The sequence below is a fragment of the Channa argus genome, chromosome 17 (genome assembly GCF_033026475.1).
Source record: "Channa argus isolate prfri chromosome 17, Channa argus male v1.0, whole genome shotgun sequence".
In the NCBI taxonomy this organism is placed as follows: Eukaryota; Metazoa; Chordata; class Actinopteri; order Anabantiformes; family Channidae; genus Channa; species Channa argus.
Window position 1 is genome coordinate 4,512,729 of NC_090213.1, and position 25,500 is coordinate 4,538,228.

At 39.3% G+C, this 25,500-nt stretch overlaps 1 protein-coding gene across 3 annotated transcripts; it reads left to right on the plus strand.

The window, feature by feature from the left end:
- The first annotated feature begins 1,699 nt into the window (after positions 1 to 1,699).
- On the plus strand, positions 1,700 to 25,272 carry nudt14 (nudix (nucleoside diphosphate linked moiety X)-type motif 14). Of its 3 annotated transcripts, none has more exons than XM_067482302.1 (6): positions 1,700 to 1,868; positions 9,570 to 9,613; positions 13,537 to 13,601; positions 14,551 to 14,845; positions 17,580 to 17,662; positions 21,517 to 25,272. In XM_067482302.1, the coding sequence occupies exons 1-6, from the start codon at positions 1,788 to 1,790 to the stop codon at positions 21,570 to 21,572; spliced, it is 624 nt and encodes a 207-aa protein (XP_067338403.1). In that variant the 5' UTR covers positions 1,700 to 1,787; the 3' UTR covers positions 21,573 to 25,272. The 3 variants fall into 3 exon arrangements, with proteins under 3 accessions (XP_067338403.1, XP_067338402.1, XP_067338401.1); XM_067482301.1 differs by having other exon boundaries at positions 22,216 to 25,272; XM_067482300.1 differs by having other exon boundaries at positions 1,701 to 1,868; positions 17,580 to 25,272.
- Positions 25,273 to 25,500: the final 228 nt, after the last annotated feature.

The window sequence follows — 25,500 nt, forward strand, 5'->3', positions numbered from 1 at the left end:
AATCCCACTGGGACAGACAATTTACTGCAAATGGCCTTGTGATGTTTCCAGCAGATGTTTGTAAAGGTTTGTTTTTTCAGGGTGAAGGAGAAGAAGTTTGGATCTGTCACATGAAAGCTGCAAAAGGTCTGAATCTGACTGACCCTGGAAAGTCTCGTGCAAACAAACAGATAGCGAAAGCAATGTTGCGGAAAATATTGATCATTACAAACCTATGTGAGCTGAAACTGACAACATTCACTGAGGCAAGATGTCGTGAAACAGACTCCCGGTGAAAACTTCATTCACGGAAATATTTTGTTGTTATTGTTGTTTCTCTATTTGATAGTATATTTTTTCTTGTCAGTCTTTTGCCATAGTTTCTTTGTGCCCACTTTTATTTAACAAACCAGGACAGGGTGACTCCTGTACATTACTTCAACTCAGCAGTCCCTCCCGTCTTATCGTGCCCTGCAGCTTGGCCAGATCAAGCGATATAAATTGAACATGCCCAGCGGAGAGACGCCGGTTCCTCTTTTGGGTCTGCACATTGTTTCGTCTAGGCCTGTATTTATTTAGATGTAAATCAGCTAGCAAAAGTGTTACGTCCTGTCCTTGTGTAGTGGGCGGTGTACTGGGGCTCATTTGTTGGAGGAAGTCAGCCCCACTGAGATTAGAGCTGAGATTGTTTACCATTATATGGCTGTTATTGAAGTGAGAGGGTGACATCATGCAGCTTCACCCCTCAAGGCTGAGTCGGTGAGAAACTGCATCCAAGACTCAAAGGCTCCTTCATTACTCAGCACGGTGAGGATGCTGGGCTTCTCTTTAGGTTCATGAAGAGTTCTCCCACAGTCGGTCATCATTTAAGGAAAGACTACGATCTTAGACTAAAGGGTGTAAAGAGGGGAAACAGCCCGGCTCCATCCGGAAACACTATACTCTTTAGTGTGTATAAATACCTCAATATTTTTCCCAAAAGGTGCAGATACAGTAAGAGTAATAAAATACCTTAGCACACAAACAGCTAAACATGGCCTCCTCTGGGTCAATTATTGACAGCTGGTGTACATCATCTTTATTTGACTTGTCACTGGTGTTTCCCCACAGCCAATCAGCATGAAGTTAAATACAATGAGAGCAGCAACATCAGTCCATTCTCTTCATCTTAATTTCTTTTCCAATTGTTTTTTAAAACACGTTGGATAGAGCAGTCACAAGTTCTTGAAGGTTTGTTGTCAACAAAAAAACCCACAAAATCTTTTCCTTTAATATAACATTATACTGAGTTTGGTTTTAGTAATGAGTTAAATTTTATTAACTGAATTTAGTTTTATTAATCTAAAACAAAATACAGCAGCTGGCAAAGGGGGAGCTGATTTTAACCACGTTATGTACTGACAAATAATAAACCCATATAATAAAGAATCATAGGTTGTTAGTTAGAAATTTTTAAATATAAGTAAATAAATAACTAAACCTGTAAAATAACTATATCACATAAAGTACAACAAAGCACAGTAAAAAAATACAATATTTAAAAGCACGTTTTCCGTTTAAATGTATTGCAGTAAAACTAAAAGAAAATGGAAATAACTACTCTAGTAAAATACCTAAAAATTACAGTTCAGTAGTGAGCAGTTGATTCTATAAAAAAAAATTAACAGTCCAGACAATATTTACAATCCATCCCATCCTCACAGGTGGGTCTCATGTTCTCTCCCGGCTTCCGTAGACATTCCTTCAGTGTCAGTGTGTGGTGACAGACAGCCATCGGCGACCCTCCAGTCCAGCTACAAGTCTAAACTATGGAGCAGATTAATAACATGGAAGTCGTTCCGTGCACAGAGTCAGACTATCTGAAGCCGTTCAGGGTGCACTACAACCAGGTGAGTTATTTGTGTCTCCGTAATGGTTCATAGATGCTGCTGGAGGCTGGAGGCTAGCCCAACCCCCCATTCATTTTGCTGCTAGCAGCCTAGCATAACATGAAGGCTAACAGGCTAGCATTAAACACAACGTCCACAGCAACAATTGGCACCACTTAAATCACAGCAACTAAGCCAGTATATTGCGCCTTTTTTTTATTTACAGACACGGGTGAAATAGTTGCCAATGGATTAGACGTGAATCAGAGACAATTAAGATGCTGCTATGAGCTAGTGAACATGCTAACGGTGGCTTGTTGTGGAGGTTCCTTGTGGTTGGGCATCACGTTATCATTAGCACATGCTTTACATTACTGGATGAGGTGTAGATGGATGAGGGAACGACATTTTCAGTATGAACAGCACGTCATGTGGGGTTTACTTAATTTGTCTGTTGCATTTACAAATGTCTGAAGCCAGTTTGGTTAGCGTGGTGTCTCCAGGTCAGGGATCGTGAGAGTTCACCTTTACACTAAGCTAATACTGCATGAGTACCGGCGTAGAGCCCTGCAGTGCATCAGAGGTTAAACAGGAGTTCCTACTTTATCAGTTATGAAGCACACTGGGTTGTGTGCCTTCAAACCCAAAGACAGTTCTTGTCTTAATGATGTGGAGAGGCCCTGATGTTTGTCATATATAGCAGGCTTTTGTCATCAGTCCCTCTTATCTTATTATATATCACTGACAACAAATCAAACATAATGAAACAAATGAGGACATCGGTGAGGTTGTGAAGGTCATTTGTATTGACAAAACGAATATTTTAACCCACACAAATGAATAATTAAAAAGTTGCCACAGCGGTTTCACATAGATGTGATTTCAACGATTTCCAGACAGTGACATGAAAATAAACAGTATATACAATATGTACTATACAGTATGAATGCAGAATCATACTTTAAAACATAGTATGGAATCAGTCATGACAGACTAAGCCTACTTTGACACTGTGTTGACCGACTCCAGCATAGGAGTTTTGTGGAGGCCTTGTAGGGAGACATATAGTCACTATCCATCTACTCATTCATCAATCCTTTCCTAACTGCTAATCCAGGTAGTGTCAGCAAAAGGCCGGGCGGAGTGGATCTGTGAGCAAAAATCTCATTTAATCTCAGGGGTCTAAAAGCTGTCAAATGTTAAAGTCGGTGCTTTTCAGTGAATACTCATTGTTTTTACCTGCATCTTGGAAACGGTGTGAAATTCTAAAGTACTACGAGTCTACAGTAAATATTGCTTTATTAACCCCTCCCTCTACACGAAGGCAGAGTGTGATACTGTAACTGTGTGTCCTGATGGTCTCTCCAGCAAAGTGAGAAATGCTTCTTTACCCAAACAAAGGCTGCAGTCCAGGATAAATTTTTTTTAAGCTTTCAAATTATGTGTTTCTCTGTTTCTGGGTTAAAAAGGTGGCTTTTACTTTGTAGAATCTGTGAAAACCACTTACAGAAAGTCCTCATTAACAATGTAGATGATGATTAGATTAGGTTAACCTAGTTTTGAATGAACTCTGATGCATGCTCTAGCATTTAGAAGTTCACACTGTTGCACTGCATTACATGCGTCTTCATTTTTAAATGCTTGGTTGAGAACATTTTAACAGACAAATCTCCATTACTTTGGACAGAGTTCTAAGATCTCCAGCAATATTATGTTGATTTGGTGCGTTTGGAGAGGGGGCCTGGTGGCTCAGTGGTAGAGCATTGGGTTGGGATGCAGAAGGCAGTGGGATTGAATCGCACCCCAAAAGGTGTGGGTCCACCCAGCTGCCCAGGGCAACCTCGGTATCGGTCCCGAGTCCGGACAAAAAATGGGAGGGCTGCAGCAGGAAGGTCTAAGCCACAGACAAACAAGATAATCCAGGTTGCACCCTGAAAGGCCCTAAAATGGAAGTAGAGGCAGATCTGTATGTGGTTCATTGAAGATATGATTAATTTAGTATATAAGTAGTTTTAGCATTGAAACTGCAAAAGTGCTTGTTTGTAGTGTTGCCTAGAATCTAATTAGACAACTCGAGTAGCAAAGCTCTTGTGTAAAGGGGGACTTCAGTGTGAGTATTTCTTCCCATTTGGGGGTCACACCTGTGACTGCAGGGGGAAGGAGGGGGGTGGGGGTTAAGCTTGTCAGCAGAATAGTGGAACGGACTAAGACAGCAGATGGACAACAAAAGCGGCGATGGAGAGGACTCCCTCTCTGTCCTGTCCTCCCTTTCATCCTCATCATCTCTGCAGCTCGAGAGGGGCTGTGCAGTGCAGGGACTCCCCACAAAGGCTTTTCAGTCCCACTGAGGGAGCATCTCCAAAGCTTTTATGTTCATTAGTACATCTGCAACCACTGGTCACTAACTAAAACCTACACACACACACACAGAAACACTCTGTAAAAGTAGATAATGCCATGTGTAAGAGGTTCTCTTCATCATTGGTTTTTATTGGTGTCTTTCTCATCTCGCAGGCGATCGTCTCTCGTTGACTCTAGAAAACCCCTCTTATCTCTCTTGCCTTGTGCTTATGTTGGATCACTGGTTGCTACTGAAAGCAGAATAATTACCTTCCACCTATTCATTATAATGATTTTAATTATTCATCTGGAATTATTTATCTTGTACAGCTTCCAGCCAGTCGCCCCTTACTCCTTCAATGAATAAACCCAATTATAATTTAAAAGATGCATTTTCTCACATGAATAATTATTTGTTGCCTCAGTGAACTTCAGACATGACAGTGAAATGACTAAGTATGAATGGATTTATGCTATGTACAGATTTTATTGTCTACAGATAAAAACTTTTTTTTAGAACTAAGTGAGAAAACAAGAAGTGTGAGAAAATCACTTAGGAAATTCGCCTCCAGTCTGCAAACACCTAAAGATTAAAAAGTCCACACTCTTAATTAATCTGTGACTTCACAGTGAATTTCCTTCACTGTGAAGTCACTTTATGCAGTCACTCCTTGCATCCTGTACCATCACATTTTGACATTTTGAATGAATGTATTTTTATAAATGAATAATCAAGGATTAAAATATGCCCTAGTTACCTGTCGCTTAACTAATTAATAAATCAGCCAATCAGCTCTAAAATCATCACAATACAATTTACTGTATGAGGACAGACAATGGGCAAACAGTTCAAACCCCAAAGACATTCAGTTCACATTTATATAAAGCTGTAAACATTTACATTTAAGTTTGCTTTGGCATTTTAAAATTGCTGGCAGCATGTGTCTGGGGATAATCATGCTGACGTCTAACTATTAGATGAACTGTCAATTATTGCAAACAGCTATATGGATATTTTGATACATTAATGTAGTGCTGCATGATTAATGTAGTCAGCCCGAGTAATTATATAACCACAAAAGACTGCAATTTCATGAAATATGTTAATGTTCGACCATCATCACCTCTTCTGTTTGGGTGCAGTGTGCTCATAGTCTATGCTGTGACTTTATCTACGCAATTATTTGATTAAATTAAACGGTAAAATTGTTGCCATATGATTTTGTAAAGAACAATGTTGAGTTTTAACACCATCCATCTATTCATCCATTGACTTCTGCTTATCCAGAGTTGTGTTGCAGTGGAAGCAAGTTAAGACTGGTTGACATAACACCCGCAAAACTAATGTACACCTGCCTTATTAATGCCTTCTTTTTATTTTATTATGTAGTTTTTTTGTTTTGTTTTGTTCATTTTAGTTGCTTGTTTATTAATGATAACACACTGATCTATGATGGTGAACATGGTAAACGTGCCATAATGGTATTTGTTAGCATATTGCATGAGCATTTATCTCAATTGAACCGTCCTATGTTTTCAAATTCTGCTGATCGATATTTGACTGGCTGTAATGTACGTATGATACTCATGCTGCCTTTGTGGAAGCTGGTGGGAAGACAGAGGCTGTAGGTAAATTAATGTGGAAAGAAAACAGAGAACACATGTTGAGATTTGAAGAGTGCTATTGTGTTTGAGGACGGTAGTTGATTCCTTTCTTCCTGCTGCAGCTGCTGGCTTCATAGTATATTCAGCGCAGTGAGTGATGGTTATTAGACATTAAGCACCTAAAAGATGAAGACCATGCATCTTTTCACAGAGGAGCCTGTCACGTCTGATGCCCAAAGCCAAAGGGACCACATTAATTCCAAGGTCCTGTGTAGCTTGTTCCTGTTTCCCTTCCCCTCAGTCCACATCTCTCTCTGTTTCACTCTCCCCCCCGTGGGCTAATCTGTCTGTCGTAATCCATGTCGGCCATGATTCTCAGTCTCCCCCGGGCAATTCAAGCTGTGCCCGTCACCACCACCCCCTCTCAGCAAGTGGTCTGAGTAATGAGGGGAACCCCACCATCTGTGAGTGGTGACAGGATACTAGAGAGGAAGTGTGTGTGTGTGTGTGTGTGTGTATGTGTGAGTAGTGACACAATCATGCAGAGTAGTTTTATCTGCACTGTACAGTATGTGACTGCTGGGAAAGTAACGTGTAATAGATGCTGTTTCAAATCACTTATTTTGATACAGTGATGTATCAGACTACTTAAGGCGGGCACACGCTTAATGACCATACACCCGATTATAAACAATGACTGGTCAGACGTAGTTGGTCTCGTCAGTGCCAGTCGGACTCAGTTGGTGCTGACAGTTGTTGAGTGCGTGCTGTGTGAAGGTTCTGGTTTGTAGTCTTAAAACCAATATACTGCCAGGCGTTCCTCCAAAGGACGGGAAATGGGTTTAAAATTTACCACCAGGTCTGTAATCGGTCAGCTTGTTACAAGGTACTTACCTGACCCACCGCGAGCAACTTGGGGTTCAATGCCTCACCCAGGGACCAGGAGGGGCTGGCAGTTGTTGAGTGCGTGCTGTGTGAAGATTCTGGTCTGGCAGTTGAACCATTTTCCTAGCTTAACCTGAACAGTTATTTTACATTTAATTACAAACAAATGTCAACACAATGAGCATATCATAGCATTTAATATTTCTCATTTGTACTCTTTACAGCAACAGGACCACTGAAGATCCTAGTCCCAAATATCTATATTTTCTTCAGTCATGCGCATAGTTTACCTGTAAAGGTTTCCTTGAGAAGGAAAGCGCTGGCCGCCCCTGCAGCATCACCAAAGCGTCTTTCATGACATTTTATGTAATTAGTGATTTTTTTTTCAATAATTTCAATTTGCCTCTGTGATTTATAACACGTACAAGTGGTGGAACAAACTCAGATCTCAAGTTTTTGTATCACAAACTTTCAATAAAAGTAGCAAAACCACAGTGTAGAACAACTTTTACAAGTAGGTCCAAAAGTATGGAAAAAAATGAATCCATTAGTAATTATCATCTAATAATAACACGTTGTTTTATGTAAAATGAGGCATTTTGCATATGAAGTAACATAAGCTAAGGTTTTTAGCTTATGTTACTTCTTTTAGCTTATGTTCTTAGCTTTTTACATGCTGTAAAAAAAAATCTAAACACTGCATATTGCAGATTTGGCACAGTGTTACATCCGAACTCAAATCCTGTTTCTGCAGCAGGAGCTTTATTATGTCTGATGCTATCAGTGCTATTAACTTGCCATTTCACCTCCTCCCAGTTCATGGGTGGTGCTGAAACAGCACCAGCACACTCGCACACAAGAAGACACATTTATTGTAGCTGAGATACGCCTGTTCTAGTAAAGCTGTCATCCCTGTGTCTAAAAGAGCTTGTGGGTGGAGAGGAGGTGCAGCCTAAATTTGAATCAAGGCCACATTTCCTCAGGCGTAGAAAATATAGGGCAACTTTACCATTTTATTCGGCATGTAAAGAACAGAGGGAATATACGGTGTGTTTGTGTTTCAGTTTAATTCACACATCTTTGCTGATTTGATCTGGAAGGTAAAGAATACATGTCAAATTATACTAGGTGTCCTTTTTTGGTTCAGCGTTTTCTATACAAAAAATGGATTAAATGGAAAATAGATTTTTTTTTTTTTTTTAAACAACACATTGATCTGTTTCAAGCATGTACCCTCCATCCTCATTATCCTGTCTGTGCCCCTCAGCTTTAGATTCATTGACTGTGCTCAGATTTCGATGAAGATTTATTTCTTCACTGGGAAAAAGATAATTTGATAAATACTGGAGAGTGTAGGTTTTGCTAATGTTAATAAAATGAGACTAAACTACTTAGATCTACCAACTACTTAGATCTACAAACCTGCATTTTATGTCCATCTCTTTTGTTGTGATCTGTTGTGTCTGATTATCTTGTGGAAAAGAGGTGGAAGAAATTAGCGATGATTTAGCCCTTTGTCTGCCTCCTAATGAATAATATTTTAAATTCTCCAGACACTTGCAACGTACATAAGGAAGCATGTGAACAGTGACACAGAAAAAGCAGCTGTTCTCTATGCACAGGCATTGGTAAAAAGCAATTCTATGCATTGCCTAACGATCATGCTAAGAAGAACAGCAGCCATTTTCACTGTTACACATGCAATTTACCATTTTTACATTCAGACGGGCATAGGGACATTAATATCGTTGTGGTGTTTCGCACACGTTTCCGCAAATCTCACCACAGAAGATGGTTAGCAAGAAGTGGAGCAAGAAGAACTGCTGCCCGTGATTTAATCCTTTGACTGTAAAACGTTTGTGAATTATTATTTTCAAAATATTTTGGCATGTAATCAAAGTAGGCACAGTTTATGTGATGCTTTCGCCTCCAGGCTTCTCTGGAACACATCTTCAACTTTATAACTTCCAATCAGTTACCTGTTTTTGCGCCCCAGTTGCAGGCATTCATACATCAGTGGATGGGAAACATTTGTGAAATGAGGTTGCTTCTTGCCCTGCAAATACTTTCCCCTGCTCCATCTGGTATGAATGAAAGTAACTGAAGTGAACAAGGCTGTCAAGGCGTTCACCTTAATCTACCTGTATGCTTTTTGCAAAGTGATGAGCCAACAATCAGACAATGTGTGCGTCACTGCCCACATATTTTACATCCCTAGGCCGGAGCATTTCTGGTGATCTCCTTTGTGCTGGTCACACACCTGCCTCCACTGAGGGAGTGTTCAGCTGCACATCCTGTTGATGGCATAATGTGACCGCAGGGCATAAAAACATTTGATTACAGCAACTTCTCTTCCTTTAGTTAAATAACTACCGGGCGCGTTTCAGTATTAAGTCATCTTTTCCTGCAGCTCACACTCCAACTTGTAAACGACTTTTCTTTAAATACATCAGGAATATGAACTGTGCAACCTTCTGACCTGAATTTGTCAGATTGCCCTATTGGCCACTGTGATATCACTCGCATTGCAGCAGTATTCAAATAATCATTGCATCTCTTAATTGATATTCCCTTCTGCTAAAGAAAATAGTTGATAAAGTTGCAGAGCGTCATCTGCTTCAGGCACGGTGTTTTTCCTTTGCTTCTGCAGATATCTTTGATGGGTGTGCTTTGCAATAGCACATTAACGTGCCCAAGCAGGCATGGGCAGCTGTTTCCTTTATAGTAATTATATTCAATAAGTCAGAGATGGTTTGACATTCCACCGCATGAGTCACGTACAATAAAGGCAGTGAGATGTGGTACTCTGAATGTGTCTCATTTCACTTCCATGTAACAAATGTCTGTGGGGCTTTTAATTGTTGAAATTATCTTTTATCATGTCTTTTACAGAATGGTACAAAGAAATCCTGGGACTTCATGCGAACTCATGACAGGTACAACACATGTTATCACTACATAAGTATCCCCTGTGTCCTCTGTGTCCACACAATTCTACCAGTTTTTTGTGTGTTTGTTTCAGAATTGGTTAGTAGATGAAGCTCACATTCGCAGAATAGGTTAAAAACAGAAATGAGATTGCTTGAATGCATTCACACTGTATAGAGTGTGAATGCCTAGTTACTGTAATGCAGAAGATAAGAGTTCAGATTTCTCTTCTACCCGGGATTTATTTTAGAAGCACATTTCGCATGTTTTATGGGGACAGTTCTCAAAACTGGAAAACCGACCTGTTTAGGCTTCTACATGTTACTTAGTTTCAGCTTTACTCAGACCTTGAGTGGACCTGCATCAAATGCAAAGAGGTATCACTCCATGTAAAGATGTGGCTTTTGACCCAGAAACTCCACTCCACTTCTTTCTCTGCCTGCTGACTTCTGTTATGCATATGCATGCATATATATTTTGTTCAGTCCAACTGATCAACGATAATTGATTAAATGAACTGATTAACACATTTTAAATTGTGTCTTTGTTTTTAAAACTGAACTGATACCTTATCTGTCCGCGACTGGGAGGACAGTCAAGCCAAACAGACCTTGTATTTTCTGGGAACCCGTCCCCTGTTATTCTACTTGGCAATGGCTGTAAATGTCTGAGCTTCCCAGGGGTCACTGTAAGCGAAATATCACACATTTGTGTCAAAGCTCCTGCATTCTGTTTTGCTCACGGGACCATAATGCCCTGAGGTAAGTCTCAGGTCATTGAAGCCTCCTTTCCTCTACTACTGACCCCAAACAGAAGTCCCAGTAAAAAATAGTACCACTGAGACAAAAAGAAGTAAACCTAAAGCCTGTAGAGAAAGAGACACAGAGCCCATGAGAGCGTCCAGCTCTTCCCCAGGTGGAAATTCTGTCTGTGTTTTTCCCCTTCGGTGTAGTTTGAAAGGATCCCAGGTGGTTTAGCATTTTTGTTTAAGTGTGCATAACATTTTCTTCTCAGCAGGGTTTGCTTTGGCTCGCCATTTCTGTATGTTCGGCATTTAGTGGCAGCTCGGTTTATAGAAGAATGAAGCTGATTCCTGCAGAACCTCTGTGATACCCAGAGAAACACAGCTATGACTCTTCTCTATAAACAAAAAACCAACCCAAAACACATAGACAGGATGAACACAGTCCCATTGCTTTGTTATTTTAACACCTATGTGTTTATGGAAGTGGTTGCATTATGGTGCTTGTTTATGCCTGGAAGTGTCTTTTAATCAGAGCCAGAGTATTTGTTAGTGCGAGAAGACCATGAGTAAGGCCCCGAGAGAACACAAGCAAATGGACGAAACGCAGGCAAAATCATTCCCAACTTGACAACACACATGCCACATTTAGAGAAACAACCAAATACAGAAAAAATTATTTGCCCAACGGTTGTATCCAGGTGGGTGCTAAAAAGTGGCAGACACAGTGAGGACACCTTTGTTATAGTTAGGAAAGTTGACTGGTGTAAGAAAATGAGGGAACATGTTAGTATTTCCATTGTTTCTATTAATGTTCTACTAAAAAAAATGTAGTAAAGTTTTTCATATTTGCCCCTCGAAGCATTTCTGTCTTTTTTGCAGAATCTGCGTTGTTAAATTGCTGAAGCTGTTTTCTTAATTTGCTTGTGCTACAGTACAATGTGCTGAGCTCTCAGGGAAACTATACAGGAGCAATTCAGGAGCCTTTCACCTTCGTAGAAGAGATTGAATAGCTGTGAGTGCTCATGTAACCTCAGCCAGTTTAATGCAGATGTAATGTAATGATGAATTTGGATCAGTCTATAAAATTATATTTTCCACTGGTAGGCTCCAATAATAATAATATTTAGGATGTGTCAAAGATGATAACAATATAAAAATGCATGTGAGCTCAAATTAATTTTTGCTATATTTTTTGCTATGATGCAGAAACATTCAAAAAATGCGCTTCACTTGTAAATGTGTATTAAAGAGCAGAAAAGATCAGAATAATGCTAAAGTGCATCAGTCAGACAAAGTGTGGGGAGTAAAGTCTGTATTAAATGTTTACTTAACGGTGCATGAAAAGTCCTGAGCTTGTGTTTAGCTTCTTGGTTTAACCATTAGAATTTTTTTTTTATTATAGGGAAGCTGTAGAACAGCAGTAATGGTGTGGAACAGCATATATAGACCTCCCTCAGGGGACAGCTTTCATCCCTCAGCCCTCAAAGTCCCACTTTTGGAGTTAAATTCACCACATTACCTTATGCTTACCCCCTAGTTCTACAGGGCTCTGGACCCAGAGCTGGAACCGACAAATCATTGAGTTTTTATCCAGTTTTGGCGCAGATTCCATTTCGGCCGGCAACTGTATAAAGTGGGAATGTGAAACGCCACTAGGAAACAAAGCGCAAAATAACGATCTTAAAAGGCAATAAGCGATCTTAAAGCCAACTACAGTCCAGAGTTTCACAGAAAATAAAAGCTGTTGAAATGGCTTTGAATGGCTTCACATAGTACAGATGTTAATGCAATGACAATGCTACTTCAATATATATAATTTACTAGTAATATATCACAAAATTATAATGCAACTTAAACGTGAAGAGGCTGCGGACCTGTACATGAGGAAATTATTTCTATCCAGACCTCCTTAAATCATAATTGACTACCCCTGCTATAGAGTGTAGATTCACAATTCACAATATGGAAATTAAATCATTCCTTGTAATAGTGCAGACTTTTAGGGAATTCCTCAAAGACATGCTTCCTAGTCAGTCCTCCATCTCTATAAAAATTAATTTAAAGTGTATCTTAAAATTATATAAGGCTTGAACATTGGAAAAAAAAACACTGATGCAAATTTGATTTTGCTGCACAGAACTGTGGATTTTAGTCCCCATCTCTTCCAGTGAAGATATTTAGAAAGTGATGTTATGTGTGGCCAGCGTGAACAGGAGGAATGGTTACATAAATGATTAGGTAAAACCTTTTCACTGTTGTATGGGCACCTGATTGTTTTAAGCAGGACTTGAAAATCTGTTAACCTGTCCTGTCAGGTTTTTCATGAAGTGATTTCCCAAAATGTTAATATGTGGATGAACACCAAGACTAAAAACGGTGGCACTATGAAGTCCTGCACTGGGAAAACACAGTAGAGAAAGTGAGGACACAAATCAGGACCAATTGAGGGTGATGGACAAAGATGTGCAGAGAATGTAGAACAGGCTTTTTGTAGCTGGCTGGGTAGAAATAAGGCCCTGAAGGCAGCAGTAATGAGTTTACACATATTTCTAATGGCAACAAATGGAAGGGCTGCTACATACTCTTACTGGGGTAAACTTTATTTTTAGTAGTACGAACCTGTATGTAGCAACCGACGATGACATGAGAGCATTTTGCAAACAGGTCAACTGACGTGCTTGGATACTGTGGACAATACACACTGACTTTCAATATCTGCATTGAAAAAAGATGTGACATTAGCATCAGCCAAGGAGCTACAGATAGAAACAAGTCGACATACTACCCCCCTGGTTTGCTCTCACCATAGGAAAGACAGGGCAGGGCTTCCTGCCGCCTCAGACACATCCGCTTTCCCAATACAGACCCCAGGCCTCAAGACTCCACTGGCAGCAGTTATCACATGTACACACACAAACAGCAAGTAGGATTTTCTAGTGGCAATAATGATGCTGCTTGTGTATGGGTGAACATAAAGATGGACATGGTCTTGTTTAATTTAGTCACACTTTAGCCACCTTTTGAAGCCCAAAAGATGTTTTTATGTAACTTCATGGCCACCAATGTAAAGCTAACCCAGCCTCAAATTACTGCTTACTTGAAACTAAAGGCAGAGAAATACTGAACTTTAAGTTGTCTTACTGTTTTTATTCATATTATTATGTTTTTTTTTTGTCTTTTCCTCAGTGTATCAGTGCTGATTTTCAACACCACCTTACACTGTTTTGTCCTCGTCAAGCAGTTCCGTCCAGGTATGTTTTCCCCTCATGGAGCAGCAGGCCAGTCATACTCCCTGGTACAGCTCATTCCTTTCCTTCTTGTCACCAATCCAGACCAGTGTGTCACGTCCTGTGGGCACTTTAACTAAAAAAAGCAACACATTACAATCCTTCTTTATGCAGCTGAAACTCTGTAACAATGCAGACTCATAAATAGAGGCCCCGTTACAAAGCAGCTTAACCTCCTTTGTTGGAAGTCACAGGGGACTGTTCCATGCCAAAGTGTGGTAAATTCAAGGAAGTCTGGGCATTGATATATTTTTTTCTTCTCTCTCTCTCTCTCAATGGTGTTGGACAAAACCCATCCTCTATCAGAGTTTGTCTATAGCCAAGAATGACCCTCATGTGTAAACAGGGAGTGGACAAGTTTATTGTCACCAGACAATAAAAGTGTAGAAATCTCTGATTCTACTTGTACTTGTACTAAACCTTTTCTTTGATTATGTATATGTGAATTTGACAATGATTAACAAGCTTGAAATCATTAAAGTGCATGTTGAATTATTGCACTTTCATATGTTTAAAGGGACCCAGTTTCTAGACTTATATTTATGAGTAAAGCAGCGAAACTTTGAGACATTCATATCTGTCCTATAGGGCTGCAAGAGTCTTTTCATTGTCAGTCTGGTGACTATGCTGTAATGTTTTGCTATCATTTTCTCTCTAAATTGGTAAAATGATGCTTGAAATGCAGGCAAAAAGGTTGTAGCCTGATGTGTTTGCAGTAACTTCACTGCTACACTTGATATTGCACATCCCGCGATGTGACTACTGCTCATGCCCACATCACGATGACAATAGTGTTATGTTGTGCAGCCCTACTCTGCCCTAAGCGTCAGAGTAAGTTTATTAGCTAATGCCACTTTATTCAAAAAGTACAGTGATTAAAAAAAATGTCCTACATTTTCTTGTCGTCCACCAGCTGTATACATGTGTGAGTGGGAAAGGGCCAAGAAGCAGGTGCCTCAGTCCACTGAGAAAACTGAGGAGGGTGCATCTGAAGCCACAGCCCCCGAGTCTCAGGAGGGCCAGTCGGCCTCAGAGGGAGAGAGCTCTTCGCAGTGGCCCCCGGCCTCGGCGGGAGTCACCTACGAGCTCTGTGCCGGGCTGGTGGACAAACCGGACCTTTCCCTGGAGGAGATTGCCCGTCAGGAGGTGCTGGAAGAGTGTGGCTACGATGTGCCTGCTTCTAAACTGAAGAGGATCACGTCCTACAGGTTAGTTCACTCACAGATAAAATCCCTACTCTCAGTTAAAGCTTAGGTTGTGTTTTTCATCTTTGGTATGTTTGCATTAGTTGCATTAGTCACACCCACAGGATTTCATCTCCCTTAAAAACTTCCTGTTGTCCCATTTTGTAAAATTTCCATTTCAAGAACCATTTCTGAACCTCCTTGAACTACGGTCCCTCTGAAATGACTTACATTTGCACCTTTTTTGTTTATTTTTGATAATTAATTGAATTGAATAAATGAATACAATTCAAGGTTAAAGAAAGCATTTAATGCTTTTATTGCATGTCTTAGAGTAAACCTATACGAGACAATGCAAAAATAGCCAAAATGTTTATAGAAACTCTCAGGCACTGCAGTCATTAACTGAACGTTCTCGCTGAAATCTGTCTAAAACTCCTACAGCATTCAGTCCTCTCTGTCCTGATGTCCCAGACTTATCTGACTTATCATAGAGTCGCCTCTTCTCTCGGGCTGTGACAATTACAATTAGATTTCTGCTTAGTCACCAGACGCCTTTATCCAAATCGACTTACAACTAAACAGCAGACACTAGGGACAACTTGGTGGTTCAGTGTCTTGCCCAGGGACCAACTGAGCTTCAGCAGCCCGCAGCCTTTGCCATGAAGTTCACAAACACCAAGGGTTGGTGGTCTTCTTTAAAGGCCACTACAAAATTAAATATGAGATAATCGATGATACTTGATTGTGTTATTTTATTTAATTTATTGTACTTATCCTCACAGACAGAGCAAGTTATGCAGCGTACTTTCCAAGGCTGGGTTTTGTGTTATTAGCAGTGTTTTTGAATGGGGTTTTCTCGCTTCTTTAATGGTTCCGGTTTCACTTCAGTTCTCTTTAACAGCCCAAAAGTAGGAGTGGAGTATCAGTTTTATCACATACGATGAGCAGAGAAAACTATTAAAATATTTTACTGAAATAAACAGATTACTTACATCAACGTACGTAACCTGGTTACAGAAAATCCACGTTATGCAGGAGCATCAACGTAACAACCTGGTTACTCTTATGTCATTTGGTCTTACAGCCTTTTTTGCCACACATAATTATTTAAGATTGGATTTCACAATAAATCATTGCATGATGTGTCAATTTTGTAACTATTGAAAATGATTTAGGTCATATTTGTGCAGAAATGGAGAAAATTGTGAAGTATTCAGACTTTCAGGCACCACTGTAAGCGCATATAAATGTGGCCAAAATGTAAAAAATATTTGTGGAAACTACATAAAGATGTAAAAATTAGCCCTGTGGCTGACAGTTGTGGAGAAAGTTCCAGACTAATTAAGTAAAAGTGCTGAGGTTATGTGAAAAGAAGAATGCGGCGAATCATCCATCTCTGTCAGTATTTTATTAACAAGCTACAGTGAGACATAACAGTTGAAAGTCGCTGGAGACAAATAGTCCAATATTAGACAGCAGCACCTGGACAGCTATGACTGACAGCTCTCATTACTATGCTTTTGATTTGACTCGCTCACCTCCTCCACTTTGTTGGTGTCGTCTAGGGCCAGCGTTATGTGCGGGCGGCTGCTTCCATTAAACAGATGGGTATCATCTGAACCCTCATGACACCTACAGTATAAGGGTATTTTTGACAGAAGCAGGCAGAGCGGTAAAGCTCTCGCACACAACGCCCGGTTTACAAACCTCTGCAGCAGGGAATCACTCACAGTACTGTGCTGTCTGGCAACCTGACTCAAGGTTTTTCTCCTCTCAACAACAGAAAAGATTGATAGATCATTTTGATCATTATCTTGTTCAGTTTACTTTTTTAACTGACACATTTCAACTGAAATGTGCAACTGGACTGTCAGACTCAACTGCCATTTTGTTTTCTTAAAATACCTTAATCGATGCTTTGTCATAATTTAGCCTTGTTTAGTCTCGTCTGTCTAGTTTGAAGTCATAATTTTGCTGTTTGAAAAACGTCCTCCTGTGCCTGTTTAGCAGAAAAAGGGCACTAAAGAGGCAGATTTTTACACGTCGCCTTAAGGCCAAAGTGCTGTTTTCCAGGTGTGTGTGACCACGCTGGGATCCATGAGGATCAGTATAGGCAGCCCTAACTTTCCTACCTTGGTACACTGCTCGGACTTTAAGCACTCTGACACAGTAAGCGGGACGCTTGTTTGGTGCAACACATCTATGGCCTGTTTCTTACCCATTTGTGGTTCCATTCTTGTTAAGCAGTCATGCACGCTTCCTCTTTTTTTTACACCTCTGAGCCGGTGACAGCCGTGGCCCGAGGCATTGTGTTTTCGAGTTGTCCGTCTGTACAGTTCTTGAACAAAATAACAGAAAAACCTTGAAGGGATTGGCACAAGCTTCCACTTGGATTCAAGGATCAAGGTCAGTGTGACCTCACATCCACATCCCATTCTTGTGAACACAATATCTCAAGCGCCTGGAGGGAGTTTCATTACATCAGGGACAAACGTTTACTTGACTCATGGATGAACTTATTACAACATGAGTCTGGACAGACATCCATGTAAACTGGAATTTAACTGGTCGGTGGAGGCATGTAGCTGTTGGTGGTAATTCCATTTTTCATGTTATTCATCCTAGTTTAACAAACAAAGAAGCTCTTCTTGCTGTAAAGGGGTCACCAACCTAAAAGCATTTCGAGTCCTGTAGGTTCTTCTAATATTTTAAGACAGGAACTACCATTGTTTTTCTTTTGTCTTTGTCCCCTCAGGTCAGGTGTAGGTGTAACTGGTTCCAAGCAGACCATGTTCTACGCCGAGGTGTCCGATGACAACTGCGTCAGCGCAGGTGGAGGTGAGCCACGGGAGGGAGAACTTATCGAGGTGGTCAAAATCCCGCTGCACGAGGCCATGACATTTGCCTACGACGAGCGTATACCCAAAACCATGGGCGTCATTTTTAGCTTCATCTGGTTCCATAACAACATGTCTCCCAAGTACAAGATCTCCACTAATGTCTAACTACTGTTAACCAACCACTCTTTCTACAGTTTATTCCAAATTGAATCAAACACTGGCCCAGCACATCCACTCTCCCCGTATGGCTCTTCGTCCTGAATTGCCTTTTTGCTTATTGGTACATGATGAAGGGTGGGCCCCTTGTTTTGTTGCCAACTGGTATCTTTTAAGTTTGTCTTGTTCACCTTTTCAACTGTTGTGTGGTCTTAATAATTGTCCTAAAAGCTGGTCGTCACTGGCACTTTTTTTTTTTTTGTCTGTTTGCTAATGGTTCCATTTACCGTGCCGTCAGATAGCTGCATATCACTGACTTCATTTGCCTGCCCTCCATTAAAGGAATGCTCCACTGATTTTTGTTGATACTGTACCTTTAACATAACAGCAGACAAAAAGCCATTTAGTGTTTTAAGATGTATTTAGCTCACATTACTCATAATTATGAACTCATTAATAATGTTTACATTAAAATCCAGATAATTGTGCTGGGGGAAGATTTTTCAGAAAGCTTAGATATTACACATGTAATAATATGGAAGAGCGTGAAAACCAAACCAAATATGACTGAATAGTGTTTTCTGGCTGACAGAGAGCTGCTTTAATTCTTGTTTGCCAAGGTCTGAACATTTCGATCCAAAACAGGATGGAATTTAGCTTTTCAGCAAGAAACTGGTGCCAGACAGATCTGAACTGGAGCCATGACGAGAGCAGCGTCGTAAGGGGGCGTGTACTAAACGCACAAGGGGCTAAAACACACACACAAAAAAAAGCCAGAATGTGGCAGTACTGTGCCTAAAAGCTGTTTCCCTGGTATGTTTTTGACGGTTTTCGATGATAACTGACTTAGTTTCATCATAGATACTGTATATGAATTTCAGCTGAAGCATGAAGGCTCAGTTTAAGCTCTTGTTGCAGATATACAGTGCATCCAGAAACTATTAAGTATGGAAGTATTATTTTCCTCCAGATTCTACCAAAATTACCTCATAATGACAACGTGAAAGAAGTTTGTTTGAAAATTAAAAAAAATGAAAAAAATCACTTGTACATAAATATTCACCACCTTTGTTTAAAACGTTGTTGAAGCACCTTTAACACCAATTACAGCCTCACGAGTATGATGGTACAAGCTTGACACACCTAAGTTTGGGCAGTTTCTTCCATTCTTCTTGTATTACCTCTCGAGCTCCATCAGTTTGGATGGGGGGCGTCAATGCACAGCCATTTTCAGATGTTCAATCGGGTCCAAGCCTGGGCTCTGGCTCGGCCGCTCAAGGACATTCAGAGAGTTGTCCTGTTGCCACTCCTTTGTTATCTTGGCTGAGTGATTGGGGTGGTTGTACTGTTGAAAGATGTCTCTGTGCATTGCTGTTAACTGTGGGACCTTATATAGACAAAATCAAAGTCCAAATCAAAGTCCAATCAACTGCATTTCCCACAGGTGGGCTTCAATCAAGTTTTAGAAACATCTCAGTGGAAACAGGATGCACCAGAGCTCAATTTTGAGTGTCATGGCAAAATCTGTGAATACTTCTGTACATGATTTTTTTCCATTTTTTAAATTTGTAATACATTTGCAAAAATTTCAAACAAACTTCTTTAAGTTGTCATTATGGGGGATTGTTTGTGGAATTATGAGGAAAATAATGAATTTGGTCCATTTTGGAATAAGGCTGTAACATAACAAACTGTGGAAAAGGTTAAGCGCTCTGAATACTTTCTGGATGCACTGTTACATGCAACCCAGCATCTTGTTTGGTTTGTCTGATCTGTCCTTCTCCTCCATGGTCATAGAGTCACAGTGTTGCTGCAGTTAAATGGCTTTTATTCACTTTACGGTGCTTGTTTCGATGGTTCCTGAACGGAACAAGTTCTCTGTCTGGCCAAAAGTCAAGCTTTATATAAGGACATGATGCATTTTACTTTAACTCTGCAATCATACAATCATCTTAATGATGTGTATTCTTGCAAGTTGTTAAAATGAGATATTTTGTCTTGGATGTGAACTGAACATTGAGCCACGATGGTTACCAGCCATGTGCCTCCGGATAACCCGGGTCTGCCAACATGTTAGCATGCTAATATTTGTGCCAGAGTCATATACACATAAACACTCCGACAAATATCGCATCCACTTTAACATTACAGTGCAAAGCATTACAAAATGGATACTGTTTGCACAGGTCATCATCACTCTAGCCACTAAAGACAAAAATCAGTGGATTATTCCTTTTAAGCCATGATCCAGTAATGCAAAAACTATGCTAGTCAATGGTGGGGCCTTGTAACGACACAGGTGTTGGGGTTGTTTTAACCACCACTTGTTCAGGCATGCCTCAATTAATTTCAGCCATCCACAGCCTTTAAGCAATACTTATCACAGTCCCCCATGCTAAAACGAAAAAAGCACTCAGTGTCACCAGTCTCTCACTCTGTTAGAAGTTCCTCATAAAGCCAAACCAGATGGCCTGATATACCTCTGCACTGAGGGCCGAATTTGTGTTTTCAGTGTATCGTTGTGTTCAAGCACAATCCTGATATGAAGCATACAGTTAATAGTTGAAGACGTAACACGTTCCAATCCAATACAAATGGCATATTCGCTTTTAGTTAGAGGTCTAAAAGGCTGATGATTTACAGTTTGTTTTCAGAACCAGGTACGTGGACTCTAACATGTGGAGTGATCTGAAATCCCTTTGACGTGACATTCTGGTTTTTACCTCCTGTTGCATGTTTTTCTGCAAACAAGTCAGGGTGATAACATATTGCAATCCAAGTATCTCTAGACAGTTGGTTTTATGCCCAGAATGTAAAGGTGACATTTTGGACACCTTTAACAGTTCAATCTACTAATCGATGGCCTTTAGTCATAACCCATTGTAGTAACTCTCAAACGGTCATTAACACACAAACCTAATCTCACGAAGTGAATCTAAAGAGCTGTTTGCCAAAATCTCAGGTCCAAATATTCAAACCTTCAGTCATATTCAGCGTGGATTTATGAATGTGGTGATAACCAGCATGTTATAATTTTTAAAATTTCCATATAGACAACCAAGTCCTCGCTGTCTCTACTACCATACATATTGGTATTTTGCTTCATTCAGAAAGGGCTGGTACTTCATTTATTTATTACGTGTAAAGACAAAAAAATCCCCTCACCTTGTAATAGTGTTAAATATGCAAGTGCTAAAGCAAAGCCTAATGTTTTTAGCAAATAACTGCTCATTTCAGCGTCGTTATTTATGCATTATGACAGTCCAAAAAGGAAATAAAAGTAAGAACATTCACATTTTCTGACGCAGTAAATACAGCCACAGTGAGTGCACCAGCAGAGTTTGGAAGTTATTGACACCATGTGAGAGAAATCGACCAGTTGCTGGAAAAATTTGCAGGATTAGAGACTTTAAAAATAAACAAAAGTATGTTTTAATGATATCTAGTTTTTATATAAAAAAAAAAGTATTGTGTAATACCAATCACATGTTGTATTAAACAACAACAATTTCTAATCCCCATGAAACAGTTTTGTCTGTGATATATTCTCTAGCGTTATCATAAAGAAATATTACTGTTTGGGATTCAGCCCACTCTTAGTGTTTTTCAACCTGAGGAAATGCTGACAATCAAATATCAACATTTGTCTCATGTCTTATGTTTCAAATCTTTTTCTTTTTCATCGGAATTATTTAGACGTGTCTCATAGAAGAGTGCTGAACGTCAGTTTCAGGTTCCTCAGTGCAGTTTGAACTTCTGACCCACGCAACATAAAACCAGATAAGTTAAATAAGACATAATAATAAATTGGTTAGAAATAGATTCCACCCAAACTGTGTAGCAATATATGCATAAAATCCTAAAGCCATAATTATCTCCCCATACAGGTAGATAGTACAGGTTCTGCAACTGCTTGAATTGTTTGTCGTTGTTTCTTTTCTTTTTTTTTGGTTTTGTTTTGTTTTTTGTTCAGAACTCTCATTTGCTAATTTGATTTTCTCAGGATTAACAGAGCCACACCTGACTGGTTGTGTATGTTCAATAATAAATCAAATTCTCTTTGGGTTGTTGCTCTTTTGGACATAGATTTTCAAACGCTTTACAATCAACTTCCCCAAGTTTAATATCAGGAAACTTTTGAAAGATGTGAAAAGCTCCTTTAGAAAACCATAAAAGAGCCACTTGAAGACTGGCTATTGCTTAAACGTAAGAGCCACTGTTGTCATCAAGTCTAAACAGTATTTTAACTAAACCATAAGTCTTGATAATCCACCTTAGTGAAATGACGCCTTCACCAATATTGAACTTGCTTTTTTTGGTTCTAGTTTGGGTAGTACATGTAAATGAATGCCAATTCCCTCTGACTTCCCTATATTGAAATCTGTTTTCTTCTAGCTGGAAAATGCCTCCAGATGACATCACTTGGACGAAGCTTCCGTTCAGATGTCATCTCATATGTCATCTTGTTGCTCATACTATGTAGGTTCTAATCATGGTCCACCTGCTTTTCTAGAGCTCCTCCAGATGATATCATCCGACCTCCTAATGATGAAAAACTCCTCCGGGTGATGTCATTCTGGAGGAGTTTTTCAGCTAGAAGCAGAGAAACATTTTCATATGAGGTAGCCAGAGGAAAGTTTAAAAAACATTATTGTACATCTATACTCTAAACTAAAGCCATAGAGAGCAAGTTGAAAATTGGTGAAATTGCCCTTTAAAAGTTTTTGGGCCATTTGCAACCTTGTTCCACTCAGATTGGACCTTGTTCCTCATCCTTCGACCTTCTTCCTTGTGACAATCCCTATTTTCCCAAAACAAATCCCTTTTGTGGTGAAATGACTCGTAAGAAAATTGCTTGATGGCCAACTCCCGGCAGATTTAGCCATAGTCATTGTAAAGCCACGAGAATCAAACAATTTGTTCGTCGGATTTAGTTTGATACAATATGAAGCCATTTTAACTCTCAATGCCAGTCTGTAACTTTATGTCTGTCAAAGGTAAACTAATATATGACGTCTCTATTGGCTGACTTTTTTTTTTTTTTTTTTTTTGAGGACAGTTTTTGGGAAAACAAAACACAAAAGGCTGTGTTGCCTTGGCGATGTGGGTGGTGTCAGCCTACAGCAGTACATATTTCTTTAAAGCTTCCTCCAAACTATCCTCTGAAATGCTTCTATTGATGACTACAAAAGGCATAAAATGATTGAGTCCTCAAGTGCTCCACACAACGCCACAGAGGATCCTTTCTCCCAGTGGCCAATAGTATTGTTTTTATCTGATTTGTTATTTTTTATTTCATTTAGGGTTTTTTTTTTTCTTACTTATAGATCAGTAGTTTTTACTTGTACTTGTTTATTGTCATGGTTTGGTGGAAGTTTCTTTTTTTCACATGGAGAGCAGCTGTAACAAGGCAACACAATTTCCCTATGGGATCGATAAAGTTGTTTAAATCTTGAATCAAAAGTGACACCATAAAAATCAAGTCTAATGTCTAAGTGCGTTGTGATTGGAGCTCAATTGTTGAAGAGAATCCGGTTGGCAAAAGACGCACATAGATCAGTGCAGCGATTCAGGTTCAGCTAGTTCTGCTAGCTTCTTTAAATAAGAGGAGGTTAAATAAATAACGGAAATTTACATTTATGTTAGACCTTTATTTTAATTACTGTATGTTGATGAGTTGATCTGCGTTTTTAGAGCCATTTAAATTTGACCACTGTATTTATGGAATCATTCGTTTTAAAATGTCGTCTTTTTTTTGTTTGTTTTTTAAATAAAACGCAGACATTTGAGTTTATTTCCACACTTTCCACTCTTGCAGTGCTGCATTTAGTTTAAAGGAAGCCATGTCATGATTAATAATTCTGGTAAATTTTGGAGAGGAAGAGTTTTGGAGAGCCTAAAGGAACAGTTTGATCATTTCATAGAAGATGCACATTTCACTTTCTGACTTTCTGCCAAAAGTTAGATGAGAAGGTAAACATGAAACCACTGCAGCGGCTGGTTAACTTAGCTTGGCATAAAGACTGGAACCAGAAAGGAACAGCTAGACAAGCTAAGGTAACAGCGGGTTCAGCGAGATGACATTTGATGTTGCCAACATTCTCTGTAGTGTCAGCTGGTGCCTACTTAAAGATTTATCTACTGATGAATTTAAGTTGTTTAATAAAACGCGAAAAGCCATCCAGACAATAAATGGGTCTTAGGAACCATTCTTCTACCAAACTGTTAATACGTTAAAAATAATTCTCCTCTGCTGTAAATGTCGAATATCTTCAAGCTCCCCATTGCAACAAGCCAAACGTTTTCCTCTACAACAAATCTAAAAGCACTTTTGACAGTTTAAAGTGAGGTTGCAGACTGTGCCAGCAGAAAGCCATATCCTACTTCAATTAATATACTGGTTGCATAACTCATTCCTGCCTATGCTGGATAAATCTTAGCCCAGGATTGGACATTTCTACCTCCATGTCCAGGCACATAACAAAAAGATTTTGTGTCTGTTTCCTCGCTTCTAAAGTGTATATCAGAGTCTGAGCCGCGTCAGAAGTGTCAACACTGAGCAGTTCTCTGACAGAAAGCATCTGTACCGCTTTTCTTTTTTAAAAAGATGTACCCTCATGACTATGCTGTGTTTGCTTCTTCGACTGTGATGGATTTATGTTTTCTTTGTGCAATGTTTGACAGTTTCTTACTGTACTTTCAGTCATCACGAGCTGAGCGGCAGTTTATTAGAACGTGTCATTTCAAAGGTGCTATGTGTAGTATTCTCTGATTAAAGAAGATTTAGGCCTATTACTGTTCAATTATAACTTGGACCAAGGACGTGACAGATAATTACCTCTGATCTACTTGATGTTGCTTGCTTTGACTAAACGTTCATTGATTCTTAATTTGCTCATGACACCTGGCATTTCTTGATTTAGATAAAGTTGGATGTTTTTTTTTTTTCTTATTGCAGTTTAGTTGCTGAATATTCAAAAGCAACCGTGTGGAAATAATCGGATTCATTGTGTTACACTACAGTAGTATTTCATATTTACTGAAAATCCTACACATAATACCTTTAAAGAGTGAAAGACATTTAGATTTATTTTTTTTTTCAAGGTAAAGACAAAAAAATTTGTCCAGTTGTAATTTATATATTTTTTCATTTTGGTGTCTTATGCTGAATTTGTGTTTTTACAAAGATTTTCTGGGGGGGGGGGGCAAAAACATTGCAGTTTTATGTATTTTATGCTTCATTAATAGTGTATACACAATGTGGGCAGTGTTTTCAGTAATGTTCAAATTTTCTTAATTTATTACCTAAATGTTGAAATATTTAACTTTTGAAACATGACACTTGGTACAAGCATACAGTATATATTTAAATATGCTACTTTGCATGTGCACTAACTGTGTTGGATTAAACTGAATTAAATTGAAATAAAATGGGTTTAAGGCCCAAAATGTCATTGTTTTCTTGGTCAATTATTATTTCGATGAGAAGTGCATTTTAGGGGCAAAATATATTTTACAAAGCATCGTATTTTCTGAAACCTACAAGCCTTTGTGGCTTGTTATATATGGTATCATAGAAACTGTAATGGTGGACAAGGGTTGGTAAACATTTTAAAACATTAATGAAGTGTTTGTACATTGTTTATGAATGAAAATATAAATGCAAAATGTGACGTTTGC

What these genes read in the sequence shown, in the direction of transcription:
- nudt14 (XM_067482300.1), top strand. Translation starts at nt 1,788, where the DNA reads ATGGAGCAGATTAATAACATGGAAGTCGTTCCGTGCACAGAGTCAGAC. An exon ending in TTCATGCGAACTCATGACAG is followed by an intron (nt 9,614 to 13,536) that starts GTACAACACATG and finishes TCTTTTCCTCAG; the next exon opens with TGTATCAGTGCTGATTTTCA. An exon ending in AAGAGGATCACGTCCTACAG is followed by an intron (nt 14,846 to 17,579) that starts GTTAGTTCACTC and finishes TTGTCCCCTCAG; the next exon opens with GTCAGGTGTAGGTGTAACTG.